The following is a 24,795-nucleotide window of genomic DNA, read 5'->3' on the forward strand; positions in this document are numbered from 1 at the left end:
GGGCAGAAAATACTATTGACAAAAGTAAATAAAAAGGTTCCCTGCTGCCTGCAAGCTTTAATGTTACAACATAGTTCTAATGCCCACACACGTTTGTGCTTTCTATGTGGGATGTAGTTTTTTACTGGATATTTATTTGATACTTGGTTTTTTGTATTGCTTCTCAGACACTCATGTTGCATATTTGGATATATATACTTATAGATAAATTATTATTTTGAGAACAAACTTTTATGCTAGATGAGTTGATTTCATGGTTTTATGTATTGCTTTTATAATTGATTTAGTTAAAATATTGCAATCTGGGTTATATATGTTAATTGTTGCTTTGTTTTTAATTGTATGGCCTCCAACAAGTGCCTTAGGCTTTGTATGAAAAGATGGATAGCTTCTTGCTTGCTTCTGACTTCACACACTTCCATTTTGATCCTATGGTTTACACTCAAAGAAAGGTGAAGATCTTTTGAGTCTTGTGTTAGAGTGTCAAGTGAGCATTGATGGAGTGGTTTAATATGACTAATTTTTATCTTCTACATTTCTTCCTTGGACTTTAAGCTCACTAGACTTTTGAGGGGTTTTTTATTTTTTAATAGTAGGCTCTTGATTCGCTTCAAAGATTTGGCAACGGTGATTGTAAATCTACTCCACCATTTCATTGTCTACTAGTTACACTACTCCCATAATCAATGCTACTTTATATCAGCAATTGGTCGGCAATCTTTTGCACTTTATACTTGACAGTTGTCATCACAATATTTCCTTTGTGGTTGGACTTGTCTCCCATTTCTCTTAGGAGCCCCATTAGAACCACTAAAAGGAACCCAAATGTATCTTAAGGTAAATCTAGGGCACATCTCATTTTTGTATTCACTTCATATGAAGAGCTTATAAGGTTGGGGCTTCCCTAACTCAGACTAGGCTGGTGATGTTGATGATTCAAAGTCTACTTTTAGTGTTGTTTCTTGTCTTGGTTCTATTATGATTGCATGGTCTAGCAAGAAGCATATAGTTATTGCATTATCATCAACAAAGGCTGAGCATTGAAGGGCAACTTTGGCAAGCCATGAGATTCTTTGGCTTTGATAGTTGATGACCAAGTTCATATTTCAACTTGGTCATCCCATTACTCTATGTGACAATCAAAGTGTCATTCACATATTATGCAACCCATTGGAGCATCAACAAACTATTCACAGCAAGATCCACATTCACTTCATCAAGTACCTCATTTAGGATAGATTTATAAGGTTGGAGCACTTGCCTACAAAGGTGTAGTTTGCAAAAAAAATTACTAATCCTTTGGCATCACCTCTTAATCTTCAATTATGATCAATTCTTGGGAGTGAAGGAAGTTTTTCTTGGGGTATCTTCTTGAGCCCTCTTTCCTTCACTTTGTCATGTTTTCTTTGTATATTCTCCTATGCAGAGGAGTTTTTTCCTATATATTTTCTCCATTTCACCATTTGTAAGAGATTGTTCATGGGCACATTATTAGGGCATATTGTCAAGAACTATCTTTGCATTTTGTTGTTCCTCTCTAAGTTGCAATTAAGAGGGGTGTTGGAAAGAACAAGGTTTAGCATATAACTAGGACAACAACTATCTTATGCATTGCTTCACCACTAGATCCATTGCTTTAACTACCTATATTCATTCTTCTATCATCTTTAGTTCTCCTAGGTTTGTTGTTCTAGCTTGATATTGCCTAATAAGGTTTAGTTATCCATTGGATCCATTTTATTTGTAAGAAGGTCCTCGACTCGCTAGATCAGTTACTTTCATTATCCACTACTTTGGTGTTGAGTTAATAACTCGTTTTGGCATTGATCAAATCCACACGTAAACTGTAATGGTAATTGTATATTAATAATGAGAACGAAGTTTACAATATATATGCAATTACCTTACGATGTTTCTAAATGAAACCAAACGTAAACAAAAGCAAGAAACTACCTAAACTAACTAAGATGACCATTAGAGAAACATTACATTATTTTAATACCCTCCCTTAATCATCGATCTAAATACCATACAAAAGACAATGGTCACGAATGCATAGAAGGTTGTCCCCTTCTCTTCAGAACACTTTGCAAAATGAGCCTACTCCTGAGACCCTCCTTCATGCTGCAAAATTTCTACAAATGACCAAGATAACGAAAATCCTGCCAACCTGATGTTGGGAAACAAAATTGTCCCTCCCTGAAGCTAGAGATACCAAGAACAACTTCTCAAACTAAAACCACAATTTTGAAGAGAAAATCGCCAAACCCAAACTGCTTCAGAAAAACAACCACAATTTTTTTTTAAAAATGGAAAAAACTTTTGCAAATGAGCACTACATCCCAAAAATCATTTGCAGTAAACCACTTTTTTTGTGGAAACCCACGAAAAACTGCCTGATTTTTTTAGAAGAAAAATCAGAAAACCCAATAGTAATTTTGAGGAAAAAATCATAAAACCTAAGTAATTTTTTGAGGAAAAAATTATAAAAACTAATAATAATTTTTAGAGGAAAAAATTATAAAACCTAACATTAACTTTTTGAGGAAAAAATTATAAAACCCAGAAACGATTTTTGAGGAGAAAATTGAAAAAACCAGACACAATTTTTTGAGGAGAAAAATCGATCAAAACCTAGATGATGAAATATTAGTCAATCTTTTCATGGAAAAAATAAAAAAACCCTCTTACAGAGAAAGATCTCTTGATTTTTGTGTGGAAAAATCGTACAAAAAACGAAAAAACAACCATGATTTTTAGGAGAAAACTGAGATATGATTTTTGAGGAAAACATTATAAAAACCCATGACCACGATCCTTCACGAGCAAGTACAGAGACCGAAAAACCCTAGGTCAAAATTGTAGCAATCATAGATTTTGAGGAAAACCGGAAAACCCTAGCTGCAAAGAAACCATGCAAAACCGACCCATGCTTGGAAAAAAACAGCGAACAAACCTTCAAACAAAGGCTGCAAACAAATCATGGGCCCACACGAACCAAAAGCAAATTTAGACGAGACATGAGCATGACCAAAATACAGTCCTCCATTCGTGCCCAAACACCAAAACGTGGGTCAAAAAATGCCAAAATGCAGGTTAAAAAAAATAGAACACGCCACCAAGAAGGCAAAAAGCCTCGACCCAGGAAGATCATGGCCACCAAGCAGAGAAAACACAGAGAAGACTAGCGTGAACAACAAAATGCAGGCTAAAACCCGAACAAACCCTACCGAAAAAAACTGTGTGGAGGAATAATGCGAAAACACAGAGATCATGGGTGCCAAAATGTGGAAACCAAAGAAAGAAAATGCAGACGAAAAAATGGGTTAAAAAACCCTCGAAAATCAAAGACATTTTTTTCATAAGTAAACGATTAAATTTTTTTTGGAAAAAAATTCCAAGAGGCTGTAGTTTTTATTAAGATATTTGCCAAACTTTATAAAACCCCATCGACTCACTCTAATAACATGTAATGGTAATTGTATATTAATAATGAAAATGGAGTTTACAATATATAGGCAATTACATTACGATGTTTCTTAACGAAACAAACGTAAACAAAAGCCAAAATTAGAAACCACCTAAACTATCTAAGATGACCATTAGAGGAACATTACATTATTTTAATATAAACGACCATTTTGGTTTGATCATATTTTTCTTGTAATTTGTCAGTGGCTCATACATCTACACATTGATTTAAAATTGGTCAGCTAGCTGCCAATATCTTTATGTTATTCCTTTGGCCTCATTCTAATCTCTAGATGCTACCTTGCTCACCTCGAGAACATGATGACTAGAAAGAGAATTCAATTGATCAAAAAAAAATTATATAGATTTGAGCTAATGCCCTACAAGGGTTATTGCAAACTAATCGATGGGCTAAAAATATGCACTTTCAAATTGTTATGACAATAAATAATAGTGAACACAAAATTGCAAACAAATAGAGATGACCATAGGGATAGATTAAATCCCTAATAAGACCATTAAATTGGCAATCTCCTTGTTCTAACACTATCACTGAATGGAATGCAAATTTGTGATGAGTCCTATAATTGCCACTATTTCACCTACTTTATTGCTACTTCTATTAGACTTTTATATGTTTAAACCATATCTTGAACCATACTTTTCACTAGTTATGATATATGACATGTGATTATATGAATATGCTATGTGTATTTCTATGGTTGATATGATGTTAATATGTTGTAAATGATGTTAATGTGAATAAATGCTTGCTTTTGAGAAACTAAGCCACAACTTAAAGATTAACAGTCAGCCTGCAACCAAAGCAGATCATGCTTTGCTACCCACGCAGAAGGAGTCAAAAGGATATCAACTAGAACATGACTGTAACGAAGATGTGCCGACCTTGTCTTGTAGAATAAATGCATGAAGGAATTGTAGGAGTTTGTGGAATTATGAAGTTATGTTTCACTAATCCACATGCATGAATTCTTGCACGTTCTTGTCTTGCTGACTACCATTTTGAATAAGAGTCCAACTTGGATTGGGACTCCTCAGTTAGTTGTTATTTCAGTTTCTTATTTGAATGTGTCATTCTCAATGTTAGGGAGGACTGACACGTGTTCTCAGTAGGTTAGAGAAGTAATTAGTCCACTCGCACAGACTATTTATAAAACTCTAGTTCTATTAATTTAATCAAATTTCCACAATCCATAACTGTATCATTTAGTTGCTTCTAGATTTGATGCAAAATAATTCACACAATCAAATCCAGAAGTAGCTAGATGAGTCCAGTTCTACCTAAGTTGGAAGACCTACTACATGCATATATAATACAAACTAATTTTGTCTAGATTTCAAAGTAATTAGAGAAGTGTTATTTATATTATGCATTGATCAGTATAAATAAAGTATATGATTGATGACATGCTGAGTTGAGAATTATCTTGTGATTCGAGGTTACACCCTCCTCAAGCAAGGGCCATTTGAGGTAGTGTAATCCTCTCATAGTTTAATTGTTTAAAGCATTAGGTAGATTGTCAATACTTTTATACATTCAATGCTATGATTTAATTAGTTCATGCAATTTGTTAATAAGATTGGTATTTAAGATTGGTAGCTAGATTGTAGGTTAGGGATACAACCGAGTCAAAATACTGTTTACCCATAGCAACTACTAAGTCAACTTGCCAATTACCCGCAACAACTACTAGGTAGATAGATTTCCCATTTTCAGTTTTGTTTATGTTTTAGTTAATTGTTATCTCCTTTACGCAACTGACACATAGCTTAGAGAGTCCTTGGTTGCACATATAGTGCCAACAACATCCAAGTATATATGTCCCTAGTCGAGAATTAAATGAGCCTCTACTCTAGGACAATAGGTTATTCCATGTGGGCTTAGTTGCCTAGTCAAGAGAGTCAATAATTAATTGAGCCTCTAGTCTAGGACAATAGGTTATTCCAAGTGGGATTAGTTGCCCAACCAAGAGAGTGCATTGAGTTGTTTGCAACAATCTTTTGTGCTTAGTAGAGACCAGTCAATTTGCATACTCTTCCTAAAAAATTTGACCCATTTTCTCTAGAATAAAAAATGTATTGTGTAATTTTTTTCATTGTGTGCCATGTTGTTTTCTTTACATTTATATTACCAATTCCACACAATTAATATTGTTACAAGTTAGTTAAATTCACTAGGGCAAGTTATTGAAACTAGTATCAAACAAGCTAACTTAGGAGAATTTATTATTGATACAACTCTAAGGTTATCAACCCAAAGATTTATGGATCATTGACCATTTTTATTCACAAGTAACTAACTTTAGGGATTGATTTCTCTATGGTCGTCCCAAATCTACCAAATTGATTATTTCTTTTATCCTACCATAGATGTTGGGCATTAAGTGTCCTTTCAAGACTATTGATTCACGTATAGATAGGAATAGATCAATGTGGTACTAATCTTCCTTGTGATCTACTATCAAATGATTGACCCCTTGACACCCCACCCCAACTCACTCTAGTGGTCATGAATTTATCTCTTCTTGGCATCGAGATCCCTTTCACACCCTTCTTCTACAATACAAATTTTAGGGACAAGCTCACATCACCACTTTCTTTAATACCACTAGTAGTTTTTTGGCTTTGATTGTTAGTAGAGGTTCTAAGAAAAAATGATTGACTCCCAGGATTGTTCAACTTGGATTCCTTTCCCCTACAATTTTCTTGAGGAGAATTCTCATACATGACATTGGTACTTTGACAATAACATTGGGGGCTTTGCTAGCAAGTCACCAAACACTAACACCCAAGGATTTTGTTCTCCACGTAGTTGGTTTTCCTTTGTTTCTACTACTTAGTAGGGTTTTCCCCCCAGTTTCTATTTATAATTGTACTTGTTTGGGGATTACAATCTTTTAGGTTATTCATCATGTTCTAGGTAGTATCACTCTTTCATTTATTTTCTTTCTTCCTTCATGTCTATGGCCCTTCTTTTCCCTAATCCTTTGCTATCATACCTATTGTAATTCCCAACCCCTTACATGTATTTTTGTATTCATGAACATCAATATATATTCTTTCTTTGAGAAAATTGAAAGATAGGGTACCATATAATGGAATTCCAACATTTTATAAGAATCCTTGAGCATATTAGTTAGTGCAAGTTTGTTATCAAATAGTTAAAAGAAATACACATCTCATTATTAAAAGCCAAAGTTGTATGGACACGGATACATATATAGTACCAGATATGGATATGGCCATTTTTAAAGACACCCGATATGGATACAACTAACATTTATAAAAAACACATACACATATTTAACACAATGTTTAAGTTATTAGAGGAGATTTTCACTGCTTTGAAAGCAATATAGATACATAATTTCTACATAAATAATTATAAGCTGATTTAACAATTTGCATATGCAAAAAATAGTAGAGTTGCATTGGAAGATCACCCAAAAAAATTGGGCCGTTGAAAAAGAAAAACATTTCATTTGTCTTCCTCATTTGGTGTAGGTTTTATTTATACCAAAAAAAAAATTGCATGATTGAAGTTTTTTAAAATTAAGTTTAGGAAGATTTACGTAAAAAAATTTAAAAATCAAATCACATGGTATCCACAGTTGGAAAATCAAGGTTTTTGGGGCACGTGTGGGTACGATATCCGACATGTATCAATGTTGTATCGTATCCATATTTGTCTCAGATAGAGGGATACATGCATGCAGGGAGGGATAGAGGCATATCCAAGTCTTATAAAGTAAGGATAAATTTTAATTGGATTCAAAGATAAATTGAAAGATGTGGTTGATGAGAAGAGAATTCCAACAAATTTGATAAGAATCCTTAAGCATATTGGTTGGTACTAGATATGTTATCATATAGCCAATAAAAATATATTTTTCATTATGGAAATAATTTGCCAAGTACTAATTCCAAGTCCAATAGAGCAAGGTTAAATTTTCATTGGATTCAAGGACAAAACTAAAAGATGAGGTATCTTAGAAATGCACAAATTATCAATATAAAACAACTTGGGAAAAATACTACCAAGAAATACTTTCTTCCATTAATGGTGTTTCATCTAGATTTTTGTTTTAAATGACACACATTAATAACAAGCTAAGTTACCAGTTCAGGTATGGGTGCATGTATGGGCACTAGAACCTGATACATGGTGATACAACAAATTGTTTTCCTTGGGTACAGGTATGGGAATCATATAGCCTTTTAGATTTATGTAGTGTCCCCACATTTTTTTAAAATTAATTTTTAGTTACAAAACAACAAGAACCCGTTAAGGATGAGAAATGGAAATACAATAATGTTGTAATTGTAACCCTTCCACTTTCCGGTCACCAAGAGCCCAATATGGGAAGGTGAGAGCATACAATGTTGAGGGGATCGTTAGCTTCAAACAGCTGGAAATATTAAAATGCTGGGCGGCAAGCCATCCCCTTCCGCTTATCCAGCGGGTGATAGAAATGCAGATAACAACTTGCCGGTAAACTAGCCAAGAACAAGCCAAGAACTGAAGCAAACAATCACTCGACCGCTTATGCAGCAGGAGGATTGGAAATGAAATAAACAATCAACTATACCGCTTATGTAGTGGGAGGACAGTAATACAAATAAAGATATAGGCGGCAAGCCAGCCTCTTCCACTTTTCAGTGGGTCAAGATGCACAATCCAGAAAGAAGTTGTTAGTACTACTAGCCAGCTTTTACAATGTAGCGATATGAGATATAGAATAGGAATGATATTATCCACTGCTGATAAGAACTTCTATCCTCAACACACATTGCAAAATCAAACACACCCAAAGATAATTCCCAAACACCAAACTCCAATTTTGATATGTAATTTCCAACAAGCTTAAAACACCAAAACAACCACTACAAACCCCACATAAATACTCACAACTTCCCTGAAACAACACAGAATGACACAAGAATTGAAACAGACAATTGCCAGAGGGAAGGCGACTAGACTAAGAACACCAAACCACCACAAAAATCACCTAAACATATCTGCATGCAACCCAAGGCAGCCTCAGCATGGTATGGCCAAGCATGGGGCAATTTTGCAATATAAAATGTTGTCCTCATTTTTGTTTTAAAAAATGAAGGACCATTACATAAAAATTTTGTCAAAAAATTGAAAATTTTACTCTACGGAATGCTTCCCGAGGCAGAATTTTGCTTCGCCCTTGGACTAGCTTAATCCTGAGTCCATCCTCGAACCATGTTTCAAATTTCATCGCATTCTGGGTTCGTTTGCTATGTCTTTCCTTCAATTTCGGGTTTTTTCTCCCTGACTGCAGGTGGGAAATTTTCCTTAAGTTGCAAGTTTTAATGATTTTCTTTGTTTTTGTCTTTTTAGGGAAATTTTTAGCTAATTACAAGTGCACTTTATGGAAAAAGAACTTGTAACTTACTTTTAATTTCCCCCTTGATGCTTTTTGGCTTTTTGAGTCATAAAAGGAATTTTTTGGATAAGTTACAAGTTAATTTTAAATTGCATATTTAAAAGTCACTTGTAATTCTTTTGTAAAATCCCTATTTTAGTGTTTCTACTTGTAATGGGGATTTTATTCCCCTATTACATGTGTTAAGTTATTAAAACTTGTTGAAGGGATTTTATTTTCCTTTTACTAGTTATTATAACTTGTATGTCTCTCTCAAAAACCCGATTTTGCTTAGAATGAAAATAAAGTGACATTTTAAACTTGCATTTGAGTGTTAAAAACCCGATTTGCTCCATAAAGAGAAAATGAAGGCATTTTAAACTTGCTATTGTGTCTTAAAAACCCGATTTTGCCTTGTTGAAAGAAAAGTGAAATTTTAAAGTTGTAATATGAAAATAAAAACCCGATTTTCACTATTACATGTAAAATGAAACTTGTCATTCACTCCCAAAAATCCGACCAGCTAAGGAAGGCGATTTTGTTGGAGATTTGAAGCAATTTTTGTGGAGATTTTTTGGGAAGAAGAGGCATTTTGGATTCTTGCCTATTTTCATGCATCTTGAAACTCATATCACGCCATTTGGAGTTTATTTTTGCTGGTTTTTGGGTCTAAAACAGCAAACATGTGTTTGCCAAATACCACATTTTGGTGGATCCAAACTCCACTTATCTCTTCTTCCCTAAATCGTTTTGTCTTCCTTCACCTAGGCGTTGAGGTTGGAAGAAGATTTGATCGGTTCTTGTGCCATTATACTTGCATTTTTTGCCACGATTTACTGCTTAAAGAAGTTTTTTCAAAAACGTGGCAAGGGTTTCAAGTTTGTTTCTTGCCTACTTAAGGGATTGTTTTCTTCAATCAAAGATTGATCATCTTTTGAAGAAGCATTTCGGATTGAAGCAAGGTATGATTTCTTTTCTTCTTGTTTCATTTTCTTGTTTTCTTGTTTTCTTGTTTTCTTGTTTTTCCATTCTAGTTGTAAATTTGTGTATATGTTGGTTTCGCCCCAAAAATTGGTTTTTGTGAGAGAGATTTTCCCCTTTGCAAAGCAATTTGTGAATTGCATTGTTCTTCCCCATTTTCCCTCTTTACTTGTATTTGGGATTTTAAATCTCGATTACAAGTTGGATGAAAATAATTGATCTTCCCTTATGGTTATAAGAATTTAACCATCTTTTGTTGAAATTCCAAGTTGCAAAGATGACAAATACCCATCCTTCCAAAATCGGGTTTTTAGAACCTGATTGCATGTCCAAAGTTCTTCCCATTTTCTTGAAAATGACATTCCCAAAACCTTCCTATTTTTATCCATCCATATTGCTTATATCCGTACTTTCCGTTCACGTCATTTCCCACAAGTCTAAATCTCATTTTTCACTCATTTCTTCATTTTCCATTTTACAAGTATACTTGCATTCAGGTTTTAAAAATCCGATTGCATGTTCATTCTTCCCAACTTGTATACTTGTAAAACTTTCCCCAAGATCCGAAATTGGTCGAAGTCAAATTTCCACCATTCCCATTTATTTCCCATCTTTCTCTCACAAATTCGTGAAGTGCAAGGGTTGGAGTTCTTCCCATTTGAAGAAGGAAAAATGTTAGTTGCAGCTGATTATGATGTTGCCTTAACACTTTTAAGTCTTCATCGCAGTATACCAGGTTATCCTTCAATGTCAGATTTACCATTCTCTCCTATTCCAAAGAAGATGAAGTATAAATATGACAAGTACCAGAATGAAGTTTCACCTTCGCAAGTTTCCTCTCCTTTGGATCATATAAAAGACATGTCAGAATTCATCAAGAGAGTGGAGGATCCGTAGGATAGTAATATGCAGCAGTTGTTGGACAGCCATATCCATCACGCATCTTCTTTTCCAGTGGCTGCCCTGGAACCTGAATTTGTTCTCGCTTGCGCCCATCACTTTGACAAGGAGACGAGAACCATTAAAAATGATGATGGTGAGGCAATAATCCGCCTTGATGCAGATAAAATTGAGAAAGTCTTCAAAATACCACCAGCACCTGTTTATATGGAAATTTCAAAGGATAGTGCAGCCGAGTACTATGTAAAGAGGGAAAAGGACTGCAAACGTCATATTAACAGGTGGATTCATGAGCCACGAGCTGCCTTCACAAGGTGGGCTAAGTTGTACTGTTGTGACTTTAAGTGGGAATTGGAGACATCATTACTCTCCTCAACCGGATGATGGGTCTTGAACACTCTAATGTTTTTGAACCCTGGATGTATCAGTTTACCATATTCATAAGGCAATCCCATCATATATCATGGTGAGATATTATCAGTGATTCTTTGTGCGACCAACTTGCAGTAGTCCCTACCACCATGACTTTCTACATGACTTCATACTTAGTGTATTTGGCAGTGTCACTCAGACATTTCCATGGTCTTTCTACCAAGGGTGATCGCTCGCTTATGCCTGTGTGGGAATATTATGATTAGCTGCCTTTGAGACTCAGCATATTACATTTTAGAAGAGTTCAAGATGCATTCTTTGGTTACTTCATGTGCTAGTTTGACAAGACTCTAAAGAACAGAAGGGTGTTAGATGAAGCATGGGAAAGAGTCAATGAGTATGGGTGTTTATTTCTCCAATTCCCAACTTTCACTTGTGTGAGAGTCGGATGCTACAGTGGGCAACCATACATGCTCCTTAGATACCCGACTAATAAGATCATTCTTACGGAGTTGGGAAGACAGATCATGGTTGTGCACGCTCATCAATCTGTCAGACATAAGGTCGGAATGGGGATTTCTACAACAAACCCATTGAAAATTGCCCAGTATTCTCTTGTCACATCCGTCAAAGCTAAAGCTATGGAGACTGAGATGCAAGAGATTAAACTCAAAAGGTTTAAGTCCAGGGCAGATTTTGATTACCGGGGTATGAAGGAAAAGATCAAAAAGTCCTTCGTGCACGTGCATCGTATTGAGGATATCTAGGTAGAACTCCGTATAGAAATGGAGGTTCTTAAGATGGACTACTGTGGGCTTACCGTTGAGCAGGTTATTGATCTGAACCTGGTGGACATTCTACGAGGAATGATCGATGATGGTCATGTGCTTGATCCAGAGTACATTTCACGAAGGGTTGAGGAAGCCCCACTTCCTTTAATCCAATGGTCGCATAAAGAATGCACGTCCATTCTTGAAAGATTTCAGCCTGTCTGGGCTAACACCAACACTTGGCTCAGAGGTAATGGTGTTAGACTCATCAAGATCAAGGTTGGGAAAGAAGATGACTCTACAGGGCCTCTTGGACGTAAGTTTGAGATTCAGATTGACAACAAGGAAGGTGCATCATCTTCAGGCACCAGGATCAAATTGCGGGTTAGTCGGGCAATAGTGCTTCCTCCTGAGGAGGCGACAATTCGTGGAAAGGAAAAGTCCTGGCTTCATGTTCATGTGATCGATCTTGATAATCCAGAAGAAGGATAGCAATCAGATGATGCTCCTAAGTCTCTAGCTTCGGACTCACCTCATGAGATTCCTTCCTCTGTTTCCATTGAGATGCCTCTTTCTCCTCCTGATGTAATAGTGGAAGAGTCTCCTCAGAATGTCGTTCCTATTTCAGCAGTTGAGCCGCCTCCTGATCATCAACAAGAGAGTTCGCTGGAAATTCCTGAGGATACTCCTGCATGTATCCATTTGTTAGAGATTGATACCTCCACTTCTGGCTTTGAAGAATTTATGAGGCAATCTTCATGCCCTTTGGTTACTGAGAAAACCATGGTCGCCATCCAAACAGATACTCCTCCCAGGGTGACCATGACTGTTCAAACAAAAACTACTTCTCCTTCGCCTTCAACAACTACTAGAGGAGAACTAGTCGTTTTATGTCCATGGCTTAGTTTTTTTACCCCAAAGAGGAAGAAGCAAGAAATCTCTCCTGATGTCTTTGACTATCATCAACTCAAACAGTCTAGGCCCAAGGTTGCTAAAAAGGCCAAGATAATCTCAAGAGTAACTGTTGACAGCAATAAGATGAAAGTGGCAGAAATTGTTGAGCCCCTTGCGGATAAGCCACGTGAGGAAATGCTTGTTGTTGATTACAGGGTTACAAGGATAGAATTGGGTAAACAAATGCATGAAGTGGTCAAACATGATGCCCAACAATCCGTAGCCTCACTAGTGCAGCGGTATGATGAACTTCTAGCAAAGAAAGACAAGCTAGAAGAGGAGAATAGGCAACTTGTTGCAGTTGTTCATAAAATTACAAAACCTGCTGGTGAAGGGAGTAATCCTACAAGTGCTTCCAGTTCCCAAGAATCAATTCGGGGAGTTGAAAGAGCTGCTCAGAAAGTACAAGCGTTGGATTCTTGGGTGGATCAACTTCATGATCTGTGTGCACAAGTGCTGAAAGACATTTTCCAAATGATGTCTAAGTTGGAGGCCATTGAAGAAAAAGTGAATCACACCTCTGAGACTTTCAAACAAAATTTGGAAAGGGTTGAAGGTAGTTTGACAATTTGGCGCACAATGCCCCAACATCAGTTGAGTGTTCTTCAGGAGCATGCCATTATTCCTTCCAGGGTCATGTGCTTGGAATTTGAAGAATTTCTGGAGAATAAAGCCCTTGGTCTCAAATCCCTCATTGAGGAGATTGATGATGCAATGAGATTGCGGGTTGAAGTATTCCAAGGTATTGTTTCCCATTGTGAGAAGGCCTCTTGCAACATAATGAGTCAGAATGGAGAGCTAATACCAGAAAAAGAAGTGCTCGCAGATCTACAAATGAGGATTCATAATGAATGGAGGAGCGAACAATTTTCAGTTGTTTCAATTCAGGTTTTGATGAAACATCAAATCTTTTTGCACGAAATCCAGTCCATCTTGGAGAAGAACGACTCTATACTTCTTCAATGCCATGATACCATTGTGAAGACCATGGTTGTTGCCAAGAACACCCACAAACCGAATCTTGTTGAGCTACGAATGATCATCCAGAAGTTCAAAGGATTTATGTCTTCACACACTACAGCTTAAGTGTTTTTCAACACTTAGTTGTATTTTTCCAGATTTGTAATATCTTAGTTGTAGTTTTTCTTTTGACAAGTTGCATGTAAAAATCTTTTGTAAATTGCAAGTTAAGTCTTTACTTGCACTTTTGTAATTACATGTAAGGCAACTACAAGTTGTGTTCAGTTAGGACTCTAGTTGGAATAAGTCATAGTTAGTTATTGAATAAGTCTTGGTGGTTGAGAGAATCTCTCAAGTTAGTTAGGATCCTCCCACCTTTTTCTCAAGACTCCTTTTCTATAAATACTTGAGGGGTCTATTGTAATCTTTATCTTTGGAAAAGCAAGCAAAACTTTGCCAAATTTATAGCAAAGAAGTCTTTGAGCTTTCATACGTGAATTCAAGAATTGAGAGAAATAGAAGGAAATTGCTCAAGCTTTGAGTCTTTGTGCTACATTCTTGAGTTTGTGTTCTATATTATCTTTCTTGCAAGTGTTTCTTCAAAGAACTTAATCGAATTTGATTTGCAGTCTTTGTGCTGCAAGTATTTGAGGTTAATATAAATTAGAATAAATATTCTTTTGAGAGGAGTTGTAAGTCTTTGTGCTTGCACTTGTTCTTAAGAGAGTTTAGAAGCAGATTTTGTGAGAAATAGTTGTGAGTCTTTGAGCTCATACTACTTCCCACTGTTTTATGTAGAAAAGAATAAGATATTTCAGTCTTTGAGCTGTTATAATTTGTTCTTGATAGCGTTAGTATAGAAAAGGGTAGATAGGACTTCATATAATCAAGACTTTGAGCTTGATATTGGTGTCTCGTCCCGAAGAAAGTGACGGAAGTCTTTGAGCTTTCAGGAAACTTCATTTTCTTTCTCTCATTTCATTTCAAAAAGTTGTTACTTTGTTTATGTTAAATTGCTATCACTTTTCTATGAAGAGAAAAGGATATTGGCTTTCTTGAAAGAAGAAGAAAGACTGTTGTCCCATCCCATTTTATTTTTAAAGTTGTAGTTAGATAGGGGCAACCTTCCCTTAATTAGGAGAGTTTTACTCACACACTGTGGTTGAAACCACAATTTTGTATATTTCCCCAAGTGTACAAAATTTTCAACCAACATAAAATTCAAATGACCAAACTAGACTCTGCAAATTGGAGGAAAATATCACCTAGGGTCAAGAAAGATTTAGAGAAAATACCTAGAATGCACAGATGAACACACGATGACTAATGAAGACAAACCTCCTTTAGCACACCCACGCAACCATAAACCTGAACACTTACAAAACACTTCAACACAATTGAAAAATGATGCAAAAAATATGCAACATTATCTTCAATCCACTTCTTTGAATGAAGAGCAGTCTCTAGCTCGACTAGTTGCCGTATTGCAAGCAAGAAATCGAACTATGGCTAGGAGGTAAGCGTTCTCTAAAGCTTCACTTAACATTTTGGCAGCATTTTGTTATGATTTGTGATACGATGTGAGTCCCAACACTCATACTTATAGACTTGGAAGCTCAAATTCAAATCCAAATGGCACCCAAACTCCAACCATTTCATTTCATGTCCCCCTCTAGACTTGGCGCCCAACTTCATGTCTCCTAGGCGTACTTTTTATGGTCACAAAAGTTAGAAAACATTGACATTATAAAGCATAAATAATACTGATTCTTGGCGCCACCAGACTTAGAGAAAAATGAGACTTAGGATAAAATAATATTTTCTCCCTTCCTAAGTCGTCCATCCATAAAATAATTGAATATTAAAATCTCATGTCTAAGGTATTAATATATTAAAAATGCCTTCTTCTCAATTATTGATTATTGCCAAAATGAGCCGGGAATTGAAGTACTAGAAATCACCAAAACCGAACTAGGTTGGAGCATTGAACTAAACTGCTAAAAATAGCACTACCAAACATAATACTTACCAAAAATAGTAAGTCCTGAAAACATCTCCAAAAAGATTGCTCTTTGAACCATGTGGCTGAACTTTGAAAACCCAGAAAAACCCAAAAATCCTGACGGTTGCCACCAATTTACTAAAAATAGTAAGTTCGGAAAATCACTCTGAACTGAATGCATGTCACACCCCCTCGAAGCTCTCAAAAAACCCAGAAGGAATCCACAGTCTGAACTATAAAATTCCAATTAGTCAATCATCAAATAGCTTCTGCAAACCTCCTCAAAAGTTGGAAATCCTAATTTATGCTTCCGGTTAGCCTACGGGTCTTCGAAAGAGGCTAATGGGCAACTGAACTTCTCACCACTGAGAAGAGGACATTACAATTTAGGAGAGTTCTTCATCGTAAGACCTAGCACATAAAATGTTTGGACAAGTATGGAAGCCTATAGCAAAAGGAAATCGAACCCAAAGCTTATTCTTTTCTATGAATTTTCTGTGAATTTCCAAAATCCGCTAAGTGAATTTTAACAATATTAGCTTATCATTACAAAACTTGGGAAGCAAAAATGGGGCTCTTGAGAAACTAGTCATTCTAGTATATGTTGATTTGGAGAATTGAAAAAATCAATGTCCCCCCCATCGAGAGATTAATTATTTGACTTCATCTGATATCTTGATTAAATCATCCCCAGACAACTTATTAATGACTAGATAAATAAAAGCATCATTTATGCTTCTGAAGTGTCTTGGATTCCTTAAATTTAATAGAACATAATGTTCCCACACTCTCTTTTCCCATCCCCTTCGCCGAGAATGCCATCTATAGTCAGACCTAGGAATTTGGCTTGCCTTGTGAGCAAATAGACAACATAAGAAGTCATGTAGAACTTCTTAGTTGTAAGAGCATTGGTGAATTATTCAAGTAAGTTGTCACTTATCATTTATGCACAATCAAAGCATTCTTGATCTTTTAGTAACACATAGATGTATGCATACATCCATGCATGGTAGGTCCAAGGTTTCGGTTTTCCCATAACTCTACTAAGGAGAGTGATGATGTCTCCTATTTCACGTGAGGTTCTTGGGTACCTTTGTGAAGACCTTTCTTGGCTTAGGTCCAAGATTCTAGCTTTCCCATAACTCTACTAAGGAGAGTGATGATGTCTCCTATTTCATGTGAGGCTCCTAGGTACCATTGTGAAGACCTTTCATGGCTTTGCCAACCATGACTTGTTGAGGTGCCTCGTACTCTACTCTTCCTTATCCTCAAAAGATTTTGAGTTAAGTTCTTCATTCCTCCTCCATTGGTTATTGTTTTATCCACAAATAACAAAGAGATAAAGGCCTTTGTTAACTTTGTTATGGATAAGTTCTACAAAGAGAATTTGGGGTATTGAGCTAGGAAGAAATAAACAATACTATATGAATGAGTTCAATCCCACATGTGATCATCTTCAAAAAGTTTACATAGGAGCTAATATCTCATGGAGAGATAAATTATTAATGCTCAGATTAGAACTAACTCTCTTCAACTCCATTGTGAGAGTAGGTGTTGGAAAAGGCCAAAAGAGGCTTGGGAAGAAAGGGTTTGCACTTTTTGCACCTCCCGGAAAGTAGGAACTGGAAAGCATTTTATCTTAGAATGTGATGCCTTCAAGGACAACGGGAATAAGTTTATTAATATCTTAAATGCTAGTTCATGGTATAATTTATTCAGTGAGGAGTATATTGAGAAGTTGGGAGCACTCATCATCAACTTGCATAGGCAAAGAATTGATCTGCAAAAGTCGGTTTTGATTGGACGGGCTGTCCCGTAGACTATCCTTAGCCTCGTGGAAGTTAAAATTGTCTTCTTCTTCTTCTTCTTCCTTTTGAATGGTAGGAATAGTTTTGGTGGAGTATCAAACACTCCCAATATTCTTTACATGTTGTAAACTAATCATAATTTAATTGTAGTGTTAATTTTTTTAAATTTCTAATGTGCCCTTATACTACCCAAATTTTTGGGAATGCCTGCAATTTGATTTTGACAATGGAAAATGGTTTTTGTTCAATTAAACTATAAATTATAAGAGCAGCGATACTCATAATTTCCAATAAATAGAATATGTAAATAATTCATATTCAGAATTTGCAAAAATAAAATACGTGTTGATCAGTCTTATCATGTAGAAGATATACAGATTCAGTATAGATTTACTTGCTGCCCCTATACACAAGTGGTGATAGATGAGGAATATTTTCCTAGTAGGAGTTTACTGATTGTGGGTAACCAATCTGGTGCTTCAAGTCCAGGAACCTTTGTTTGGGGTACTGAAAATGTCATGAACGAATCAGACAATGACCAATTTATGCAGTCAATTATGGAAATAGAACTAATGTATACGTGTTTCTCCTTGTTGAAGCCTCAAGACTCAAAGGATTCTCAACTCTTTCCTAAAATATCCTTCTAGAACTCGAGAAAATTAATCTATTAGTTGAGGAGGAATAAAGAAGAAATGGAAAAACGCTCTAATAGATAAATATGACATAGCTAGTACTCATTACCAAGATTTGAAGGGCTGATATAATAGATCAAATCTGTTCTATTGCCTTATGCAAAATGGTGTATAAAATCATATCTAAAATTTGCGAAAGAAAGCTCAAATGACTTCTTTTGGAACTAATTGGAGACACAATCTGCCTTTGTTCCAGGCATATATGTAACGTGTAACATTTTGGCTTATTAAAAAGTGCTGCATTCTACAAAAATACAAAAATGACCCAGCATCTTCATTAATTTCACTATGTCAAAGGCCTTTGATACATGTAGGTGGAATTTCCTAACTTAGTAGACTCTTCCAATAATTGGTTTTGATAAAATACCAATATGTTGGATCAGTAGCAATGCCACAACAGCTGCATTTTTTGTCCCCATCAATTGTCACATTGTAGTAATGTTCAATACATTTTTTGTCCCCATCAATTATCACATTGTAGTCAAGATCAGTTGTCCCCATTCTAAAAAAACAATATATAAGTAAAATTAAAAAATTGCATATATAAGTATTGGGTACACCCAGGGGTTGCCAGTCCTTATTGGGTATGCCCTAGGTATGGGAATCTGGGTGCCTAGACAGTACCCTAGGCGTACCCAGGGACGAACCCGCACCAAACCTATACCAAAACTGAACCCACATGCGAACTCGGGTGAAAATAAGACCCCATAACATAGATAACAAGGATTAAGGTATTAAGAAAGATTCATCCTTATCCATGTTTTTAAATTACAAAAAATGATTTGTTCCTTACCTAACAATATAGTTAAATAATGCAATTTGTTTTCATGATTAGACAACATGCTAATATTGATAACAAAGAATGTAAATCAACCCTTCCTCTAATGCTTTCAACGTGGAAGCTTGGACTTTTTGAAGCCTCCATGTTCTACAAAGATGAGGAAGAATACACTATGGTACTATTATAAGTTAAATATTTGATGACAAATGACCAACGTTCCTTATAGGAATATATCATACCCTGAAATCACAGAGAAAAGAGTGAGCATTCAAACAAGGTATGGTGAGTTTTCTAAGGTCAAAAGAAAAAGTAGTTGAAAAGTGTAAAATTTAAAAATTCAAGGGAGAATTTTTTCGTATCAAGGAAAATATGTTGGGTAGCAATATTTGCAAAAGTTGGTGACTTGATTATGATCAATCCCACATCAAGAGAAGAAAGCTTTTACAAACCTCTTTGGCAGCTTGCAAGATCTATTGATGACAAAGCACGTCAAGCTACTTGACCAATACAAGCAGTTTGCATACGAAGGATCTTGTTGGGCACCTAAATACGCAAAGAAATATTTGGAAGAGGTGGAGGCTTCATTTATGACTGATCTCACCATCAAGAGGAGATGAGTTTCCAAACCTATTTTAGAACTTGCAAGAGCCATTGATGAGCAAGAATTTCGATCCACTTAAAAACTACAAAACACTTTGTGTAAGAGAAATATTTGTTGGCACAACAATCCCCCTCATTAAGTATCCATTATTACAAAATATATCAACCTCTACACTCTAAATAATGTCGAAAAATCCCTACACAATATGCCAAAAGTGTTGGAATCAACAAAATGTGTGGAACCTTAAGAATGCTACTCAAATTGAACCCAAAAAATGCAACATTTCAACAATTACTTGCAATAAAATTCCTTGATATAGAGATAATTAGACCAAAATTACTGGAGCCATTGAACATACAAATCACGATATCAAAAAGTGCACAGCTAGAAGATTGGAAAAGTACAAAAACATAAAAGCAAGCTAACAAAGATTTCAAACTTTTGAAAAAAGCCATAATTTCGATTGGAATAGTATTGATGTATAAATACGACAAGGTCAATGATATAAGACAAATGAGAACTTTGGAACCTTTAAAATTTGATTCATAATGAGTGAGAGAGAGAGACAGAGACCCCATCGAGGGATTTCATCTAGAAGAAAGGATATATTATCCAGCTTCACTCATGGTAACTCTATGAGGTATAAAACAATTGTGAATTATATCAACAAGAGAATTTCATATCTTTTTGCTATAAGACAATGAATCTCTTTTCTAAAAAGTGTTTGTAGGAATTTGGGCCATATTTTACCATCAACCATTTCAGAATGAATGTACATATACCTAAAGTGAATTCTAAATGAGTTGCATGTGTCTTGACTCTCCATTATTTTGATAGCTAACTAAGATTCCTTGCATCAAAAGGCACTTTAAATTGTACATTTTGCTCTTATAAAAGCATAAGGAAGCACATGATCAATGCTTTTGAACGTGAGCATTACCCTATGCTATTCTCAATGCAAAACTCATCAATAATCTCTAAAGTATATACCCTAGGGCAACTTGAGGTATTCAATTGCAATAGGCCTTGTTAAGAATCTTGCTTGTTTAGTACCCACCCTGTGATAGCTCTAAACTGCATTGGCATTCGGTTGTCAGCTTCAGCACTAAATATGCTCATAGTATTTCAATATATCAAAATATGTGCAATTTTCATTTCTTATGGATGCAACGAAAATCACAAACAGATGTCTTCGGTCAAATGATATATATAAAAAAGGAAAACAGCTTACCTTCAAATTGAACTCTGACCGGTTCTGCTTTAGAAGATATAGAATTGCAAAGAAGTCATCTGTATCGATATCCGAGTCCAAAAGGATTTGATGTGGCACTCCATTCAATGGATAAATAAAATATAGGCAAGCTAATAGAAATGTTTGAAAAAAAGCAATTGTGGATGGCTTCATCTTGATCCTCTATTGGTCTTCCCCTCTGAGATAAAATATAAATCTAACTTCTAATGGCTGAACTGAATATTTTCAATGGCAGCTATACATAAAATCTGAATTGCAATTCAACGTGTCCTCATATTATACAAACCTGCAATTAAATAGAAACAAGATTAAGTTCCATGAAACAAAAAAAAAAACAGATGTCTTGAAATAGTATACATCCAAAAACTTAAATGAGTTTGTCTAAACAGTTACCAGAAAACTAGAGTCATTTAATAGCAGCTTGTTGTGCCATCCTTTGGTAAGAAAAAAATTAGAATCTAGAGAACTTTAATTTGCATTCATGAAAATAATTTTGAAATCATGACCATCAAAGCATTCCAAAAAGTACACAACTGTTATTGATACATATCTCCCAGCTATAAAATTTGCTGCAAGAACCAATGAAAGCAATATCCAAAATTCACACAACTGACCAGGACTTCACCAAGGCATGCTGAATGGTGTAGAAAATCGCACAAAATGGGGAGATTAGGTACAATATTTCTCAGAGAAAAATGAGAAAAAAATACATATGCCAGTGATGACCAGTAGTCTTTTGACCAAAGCAAACCATTGTGATCATAAAGATGGTTTAGATGCAGTGCTTAAATGGTCTTTGAAATGTGAATCTATCTTGTCATCATGGAATTTTCTCTTGATTCACTTACCAAGGATGCTATTATTTCCCACTGATTCAAAGATATAAAAGAACTACATGCAAGAGCTGCCTAGGATCAACAGTTTTGTTCCACAGGTGAAGCAGAACTCCTTGACAATTGTGTCTTTCAATGAGTTTTCCTTCTTTGGATATAATCCCAGTGCTTAACTTCCCAACATGGTGATATGATATGAACTACCCAGTTATGCCTAAAAGCAATTGTAGTCTTCAGATGAGTAAAATAAAAAGGCTTGCATCTTAAAGAAAATGTCTTCCTATGAGATTGAAACAAAACTCAGAAAGTCCTGAAACATATAAACAGGGGAAAAAAGTGGAAAGTATAACTATAAGTTTAGACATTGAATACATCTAAACAAGAACATGTAATCTGAAGGTCAGATTTATTTTTTCAGTACACATTGAAAAATAAATAAATGATTTATAATCACAGGATCAAAATGTAGCCATGATATCAGGTATAATCAGTATCAGTGGTGAAATTATTTTTCCAAACTCTCCAGGCATAAACAATTAATTTCCTTGGGCTACTTGTTTTACTTTGAAATGCATCCACCTGGTAGTTCACATGCATATGAAAGAGGGTGCAAGATCTAATGGTGAAAATTACATACCCAATGCCCCTTTGCCTTAAGTTTTCAGCCCACTTTGATAAAAGTGTCCTTAATGGAATAATTAGCTTACAAGTGGCATTTTTGTGTGGAAATTTGGCTCATTACCTCACATATCTAATTCCAACTCTTGTTGATACCCAATTTTGCATCTCTAATCCCCAGGCACATTATTCATCACCCTGAATCAGATCCAAAGGTGTGGATTTGACATGGTTCACTTTACAATCACAAATCTAATTCTCAAACATTTAAACTTCAAAAGTCAAATTTTGTCCTTGCCGACAATTTCACTAGTAATTGTGCACAAACCTAACTCATTTGTATAGATTGGTGTGCTTGGTTGTTGTATTTAAGGACATTCATTGAAAGAACCTAGAAATCTATTGAATACATCTACATTCAATTTGTGAAAAAAGATAAAAGGAATCTATTAGCGTTACAAAATAATACATAAACACACATCATCCAAGTCTATTGCATTCTTGCTTCTTGTATTTAAATCTTTCATTTGAAGTTGTAAACATAGTCAGTTAGGGGTTTGATTGAAGAGAATTACACCCTTGCAATCTGAGAGATTCTCCAAAGGTGTTTGTAAACATTGTCTATCCTTACACAAATCCAAACACTAGAGTGAACAAGCTATAATCGATAAAAATCAATGAAATTAAGTTTGCAGGTTATAAGTTCAGTTCTACACATGAGGTCAGTTCTACGCTCATAGAGAACACCCACCAAAAATAGCCCCAAATAATGTACAATTGAATTTGCAAGTGAACAACAAAATACAAAGTAGTATTAATCTAATTTATTTAATTTTTATATTTATTTAAACATTAATTATAGCATTTATTTTTATTGTCAATTCTAACTCATAAATTGAGATTAATTATTTAATAAGTTGATAAAGGTCCAATACAATGGTCAAGCCACAACATCGTTGTACCGGCAACCAAGGTTCAAATCTCTATTGGGTAACTAAGTTGGCAAACCATGTGCCTCTGTTGGGCTAACATGGTCGTAAGATGTGTGCCTTCGTTAGACTATTGTGCCGCTGAGATCACAAATTTGAACAAGATGAAACAAGATCCTCAAAGATAAAGTTATTGAAAAAAGATTCCTCCATAAATATTCTCTTTAGAGTTTAGACTTGAACCAAACTAAAACTTTAAATTTCTCAAATAAAAAATTAATCAATAAAATTTATTTATTTAATTAACCTCTATATAACTAAATAAAATTATTTTAATTACAAAATAATAATAATTTAAAGTACACCCCCCAATCCAACAAATCAGAGGACTTCTAGTGCTCTACTAAAGTATTCCTTTTTAAAATGAGTACTTTCTACCAGTCAACTTTTATAAACTTTTCCTTTTAGATGAAAACTACCATCATACGATTTTCACAGCTATTCGAAAGTTCCGAAGTTCCAGCAACTTATTGCCATTCTGATCAAATGGAAAAATGGTGTCCAAAAATAAGCCCATAAAATATATTTTCTGCTGCTTGTAGTCAAAATAGACAGAGATTGGAAAGTGGAAATTATTATATTTTTCCCTGACTTAAAGTCGGTATGGTTGTTGATAAATGGGACGCGCAATAAGCATTTCTACGATATTATAGTCAAATCATCGGATGCGCTTCGCAATGCAGTCGCATTTATTCATTAATTTAATATGCTTCATATTTGTTTGGTTGTCATTTACTTTATATTCTCTTCTAAATATTTATTCCTCCTGTAGGAACCATTTCAATTAACTTTGGCTGTTTTCACTAGGGTTCAACTTAGCAGGTCTAACTATATTTTGGGAGCCCCGGAAAGAACAAATTTTTGTTGTTACAGAGCTTCTTTCTGCCAATAAAAACGTGCTTTATAATTCGTTTTGTTTCTCGCCAAGCTGCAAAATTCATCTTTCAAAACTGCTTCGTGCAAATCAAACATCAAGAAGCAATCAAAGTGCATGCAATTGCACCATCAAAAACAATTACAAACCCCTGCATGGATTTGACTGTGTGGAAATCATTTTCTTGTATTCATTTCCAATGTGAATGTGAAATCCTTGCAAGATGTATTTTGTAACTTGTGATATATCTGTAATATATCCATAGGAAACAGATTTCTTATTTAAAACTACAGATTTCCTTAAACAGAGTGGGCAAGCGTTCGCATCATCTCAACACAATGTAAATTCTTAAACCAATCGAGATCAACGCAATGGAGAAAATTGTTATAACTTCTTTAAAATGTCCATAGTAAGTTAACTTCAACGAAGACAGATTTTCCTTCAGACTAAAACGAAGCCAAGCCAAAATAAAAACAGAGGCTAAATATTGTTACAAACGCGAATAAACTTTAGGCAACAC

The 24,795-nt window shown here is 35.2% G+C and overlaps 1 protein-coding gene across 5 annotated transcripts in view; it reads right to left on the bottom strand.

The window, feature by feature from the left end:
• Positions 1–24,795, bottom strand: part of LOC131060608 (nucleoside hydrolase 3) — a 109,600-nt gene that overhangs the window by 41,061 nt on the left and 43,744 nt on the right. For 4 of the 5 annotated variants that reach the window (XM_057993912.2, XM_057993915.2, XM_057993910.2 and 1 more), the window contains one exon: positions 20,941–21,247. In XM_057993912.2, the coding sequence (XP_057849895.1) occupies positions 20,941–21,114 (174 nt within the window). In that variant the 5' untranslated portion in view covers positions 21,115–21,247. The remainder of the gene's footprint in view (positions 1–20,940; positions 21,248–24,795) is intronic. The other variant, XM_057993913.2, reaches the window with a different exon arrangement.

This window comes from Cryptomeria japonica, chromosome 2, assembly GCF_030272615.1.
Source record: "Cryptomeria japonica chromosome 2, Sugi_1.0, whole genome shotgun sequence".
Taxonomy (NCBI): Eukaryota; Viridiplantae; Streptophyta; class Pinopsida; order Cupressales; family Cupressaceae; genus Cryptomeria; species Cryptomeria japonica.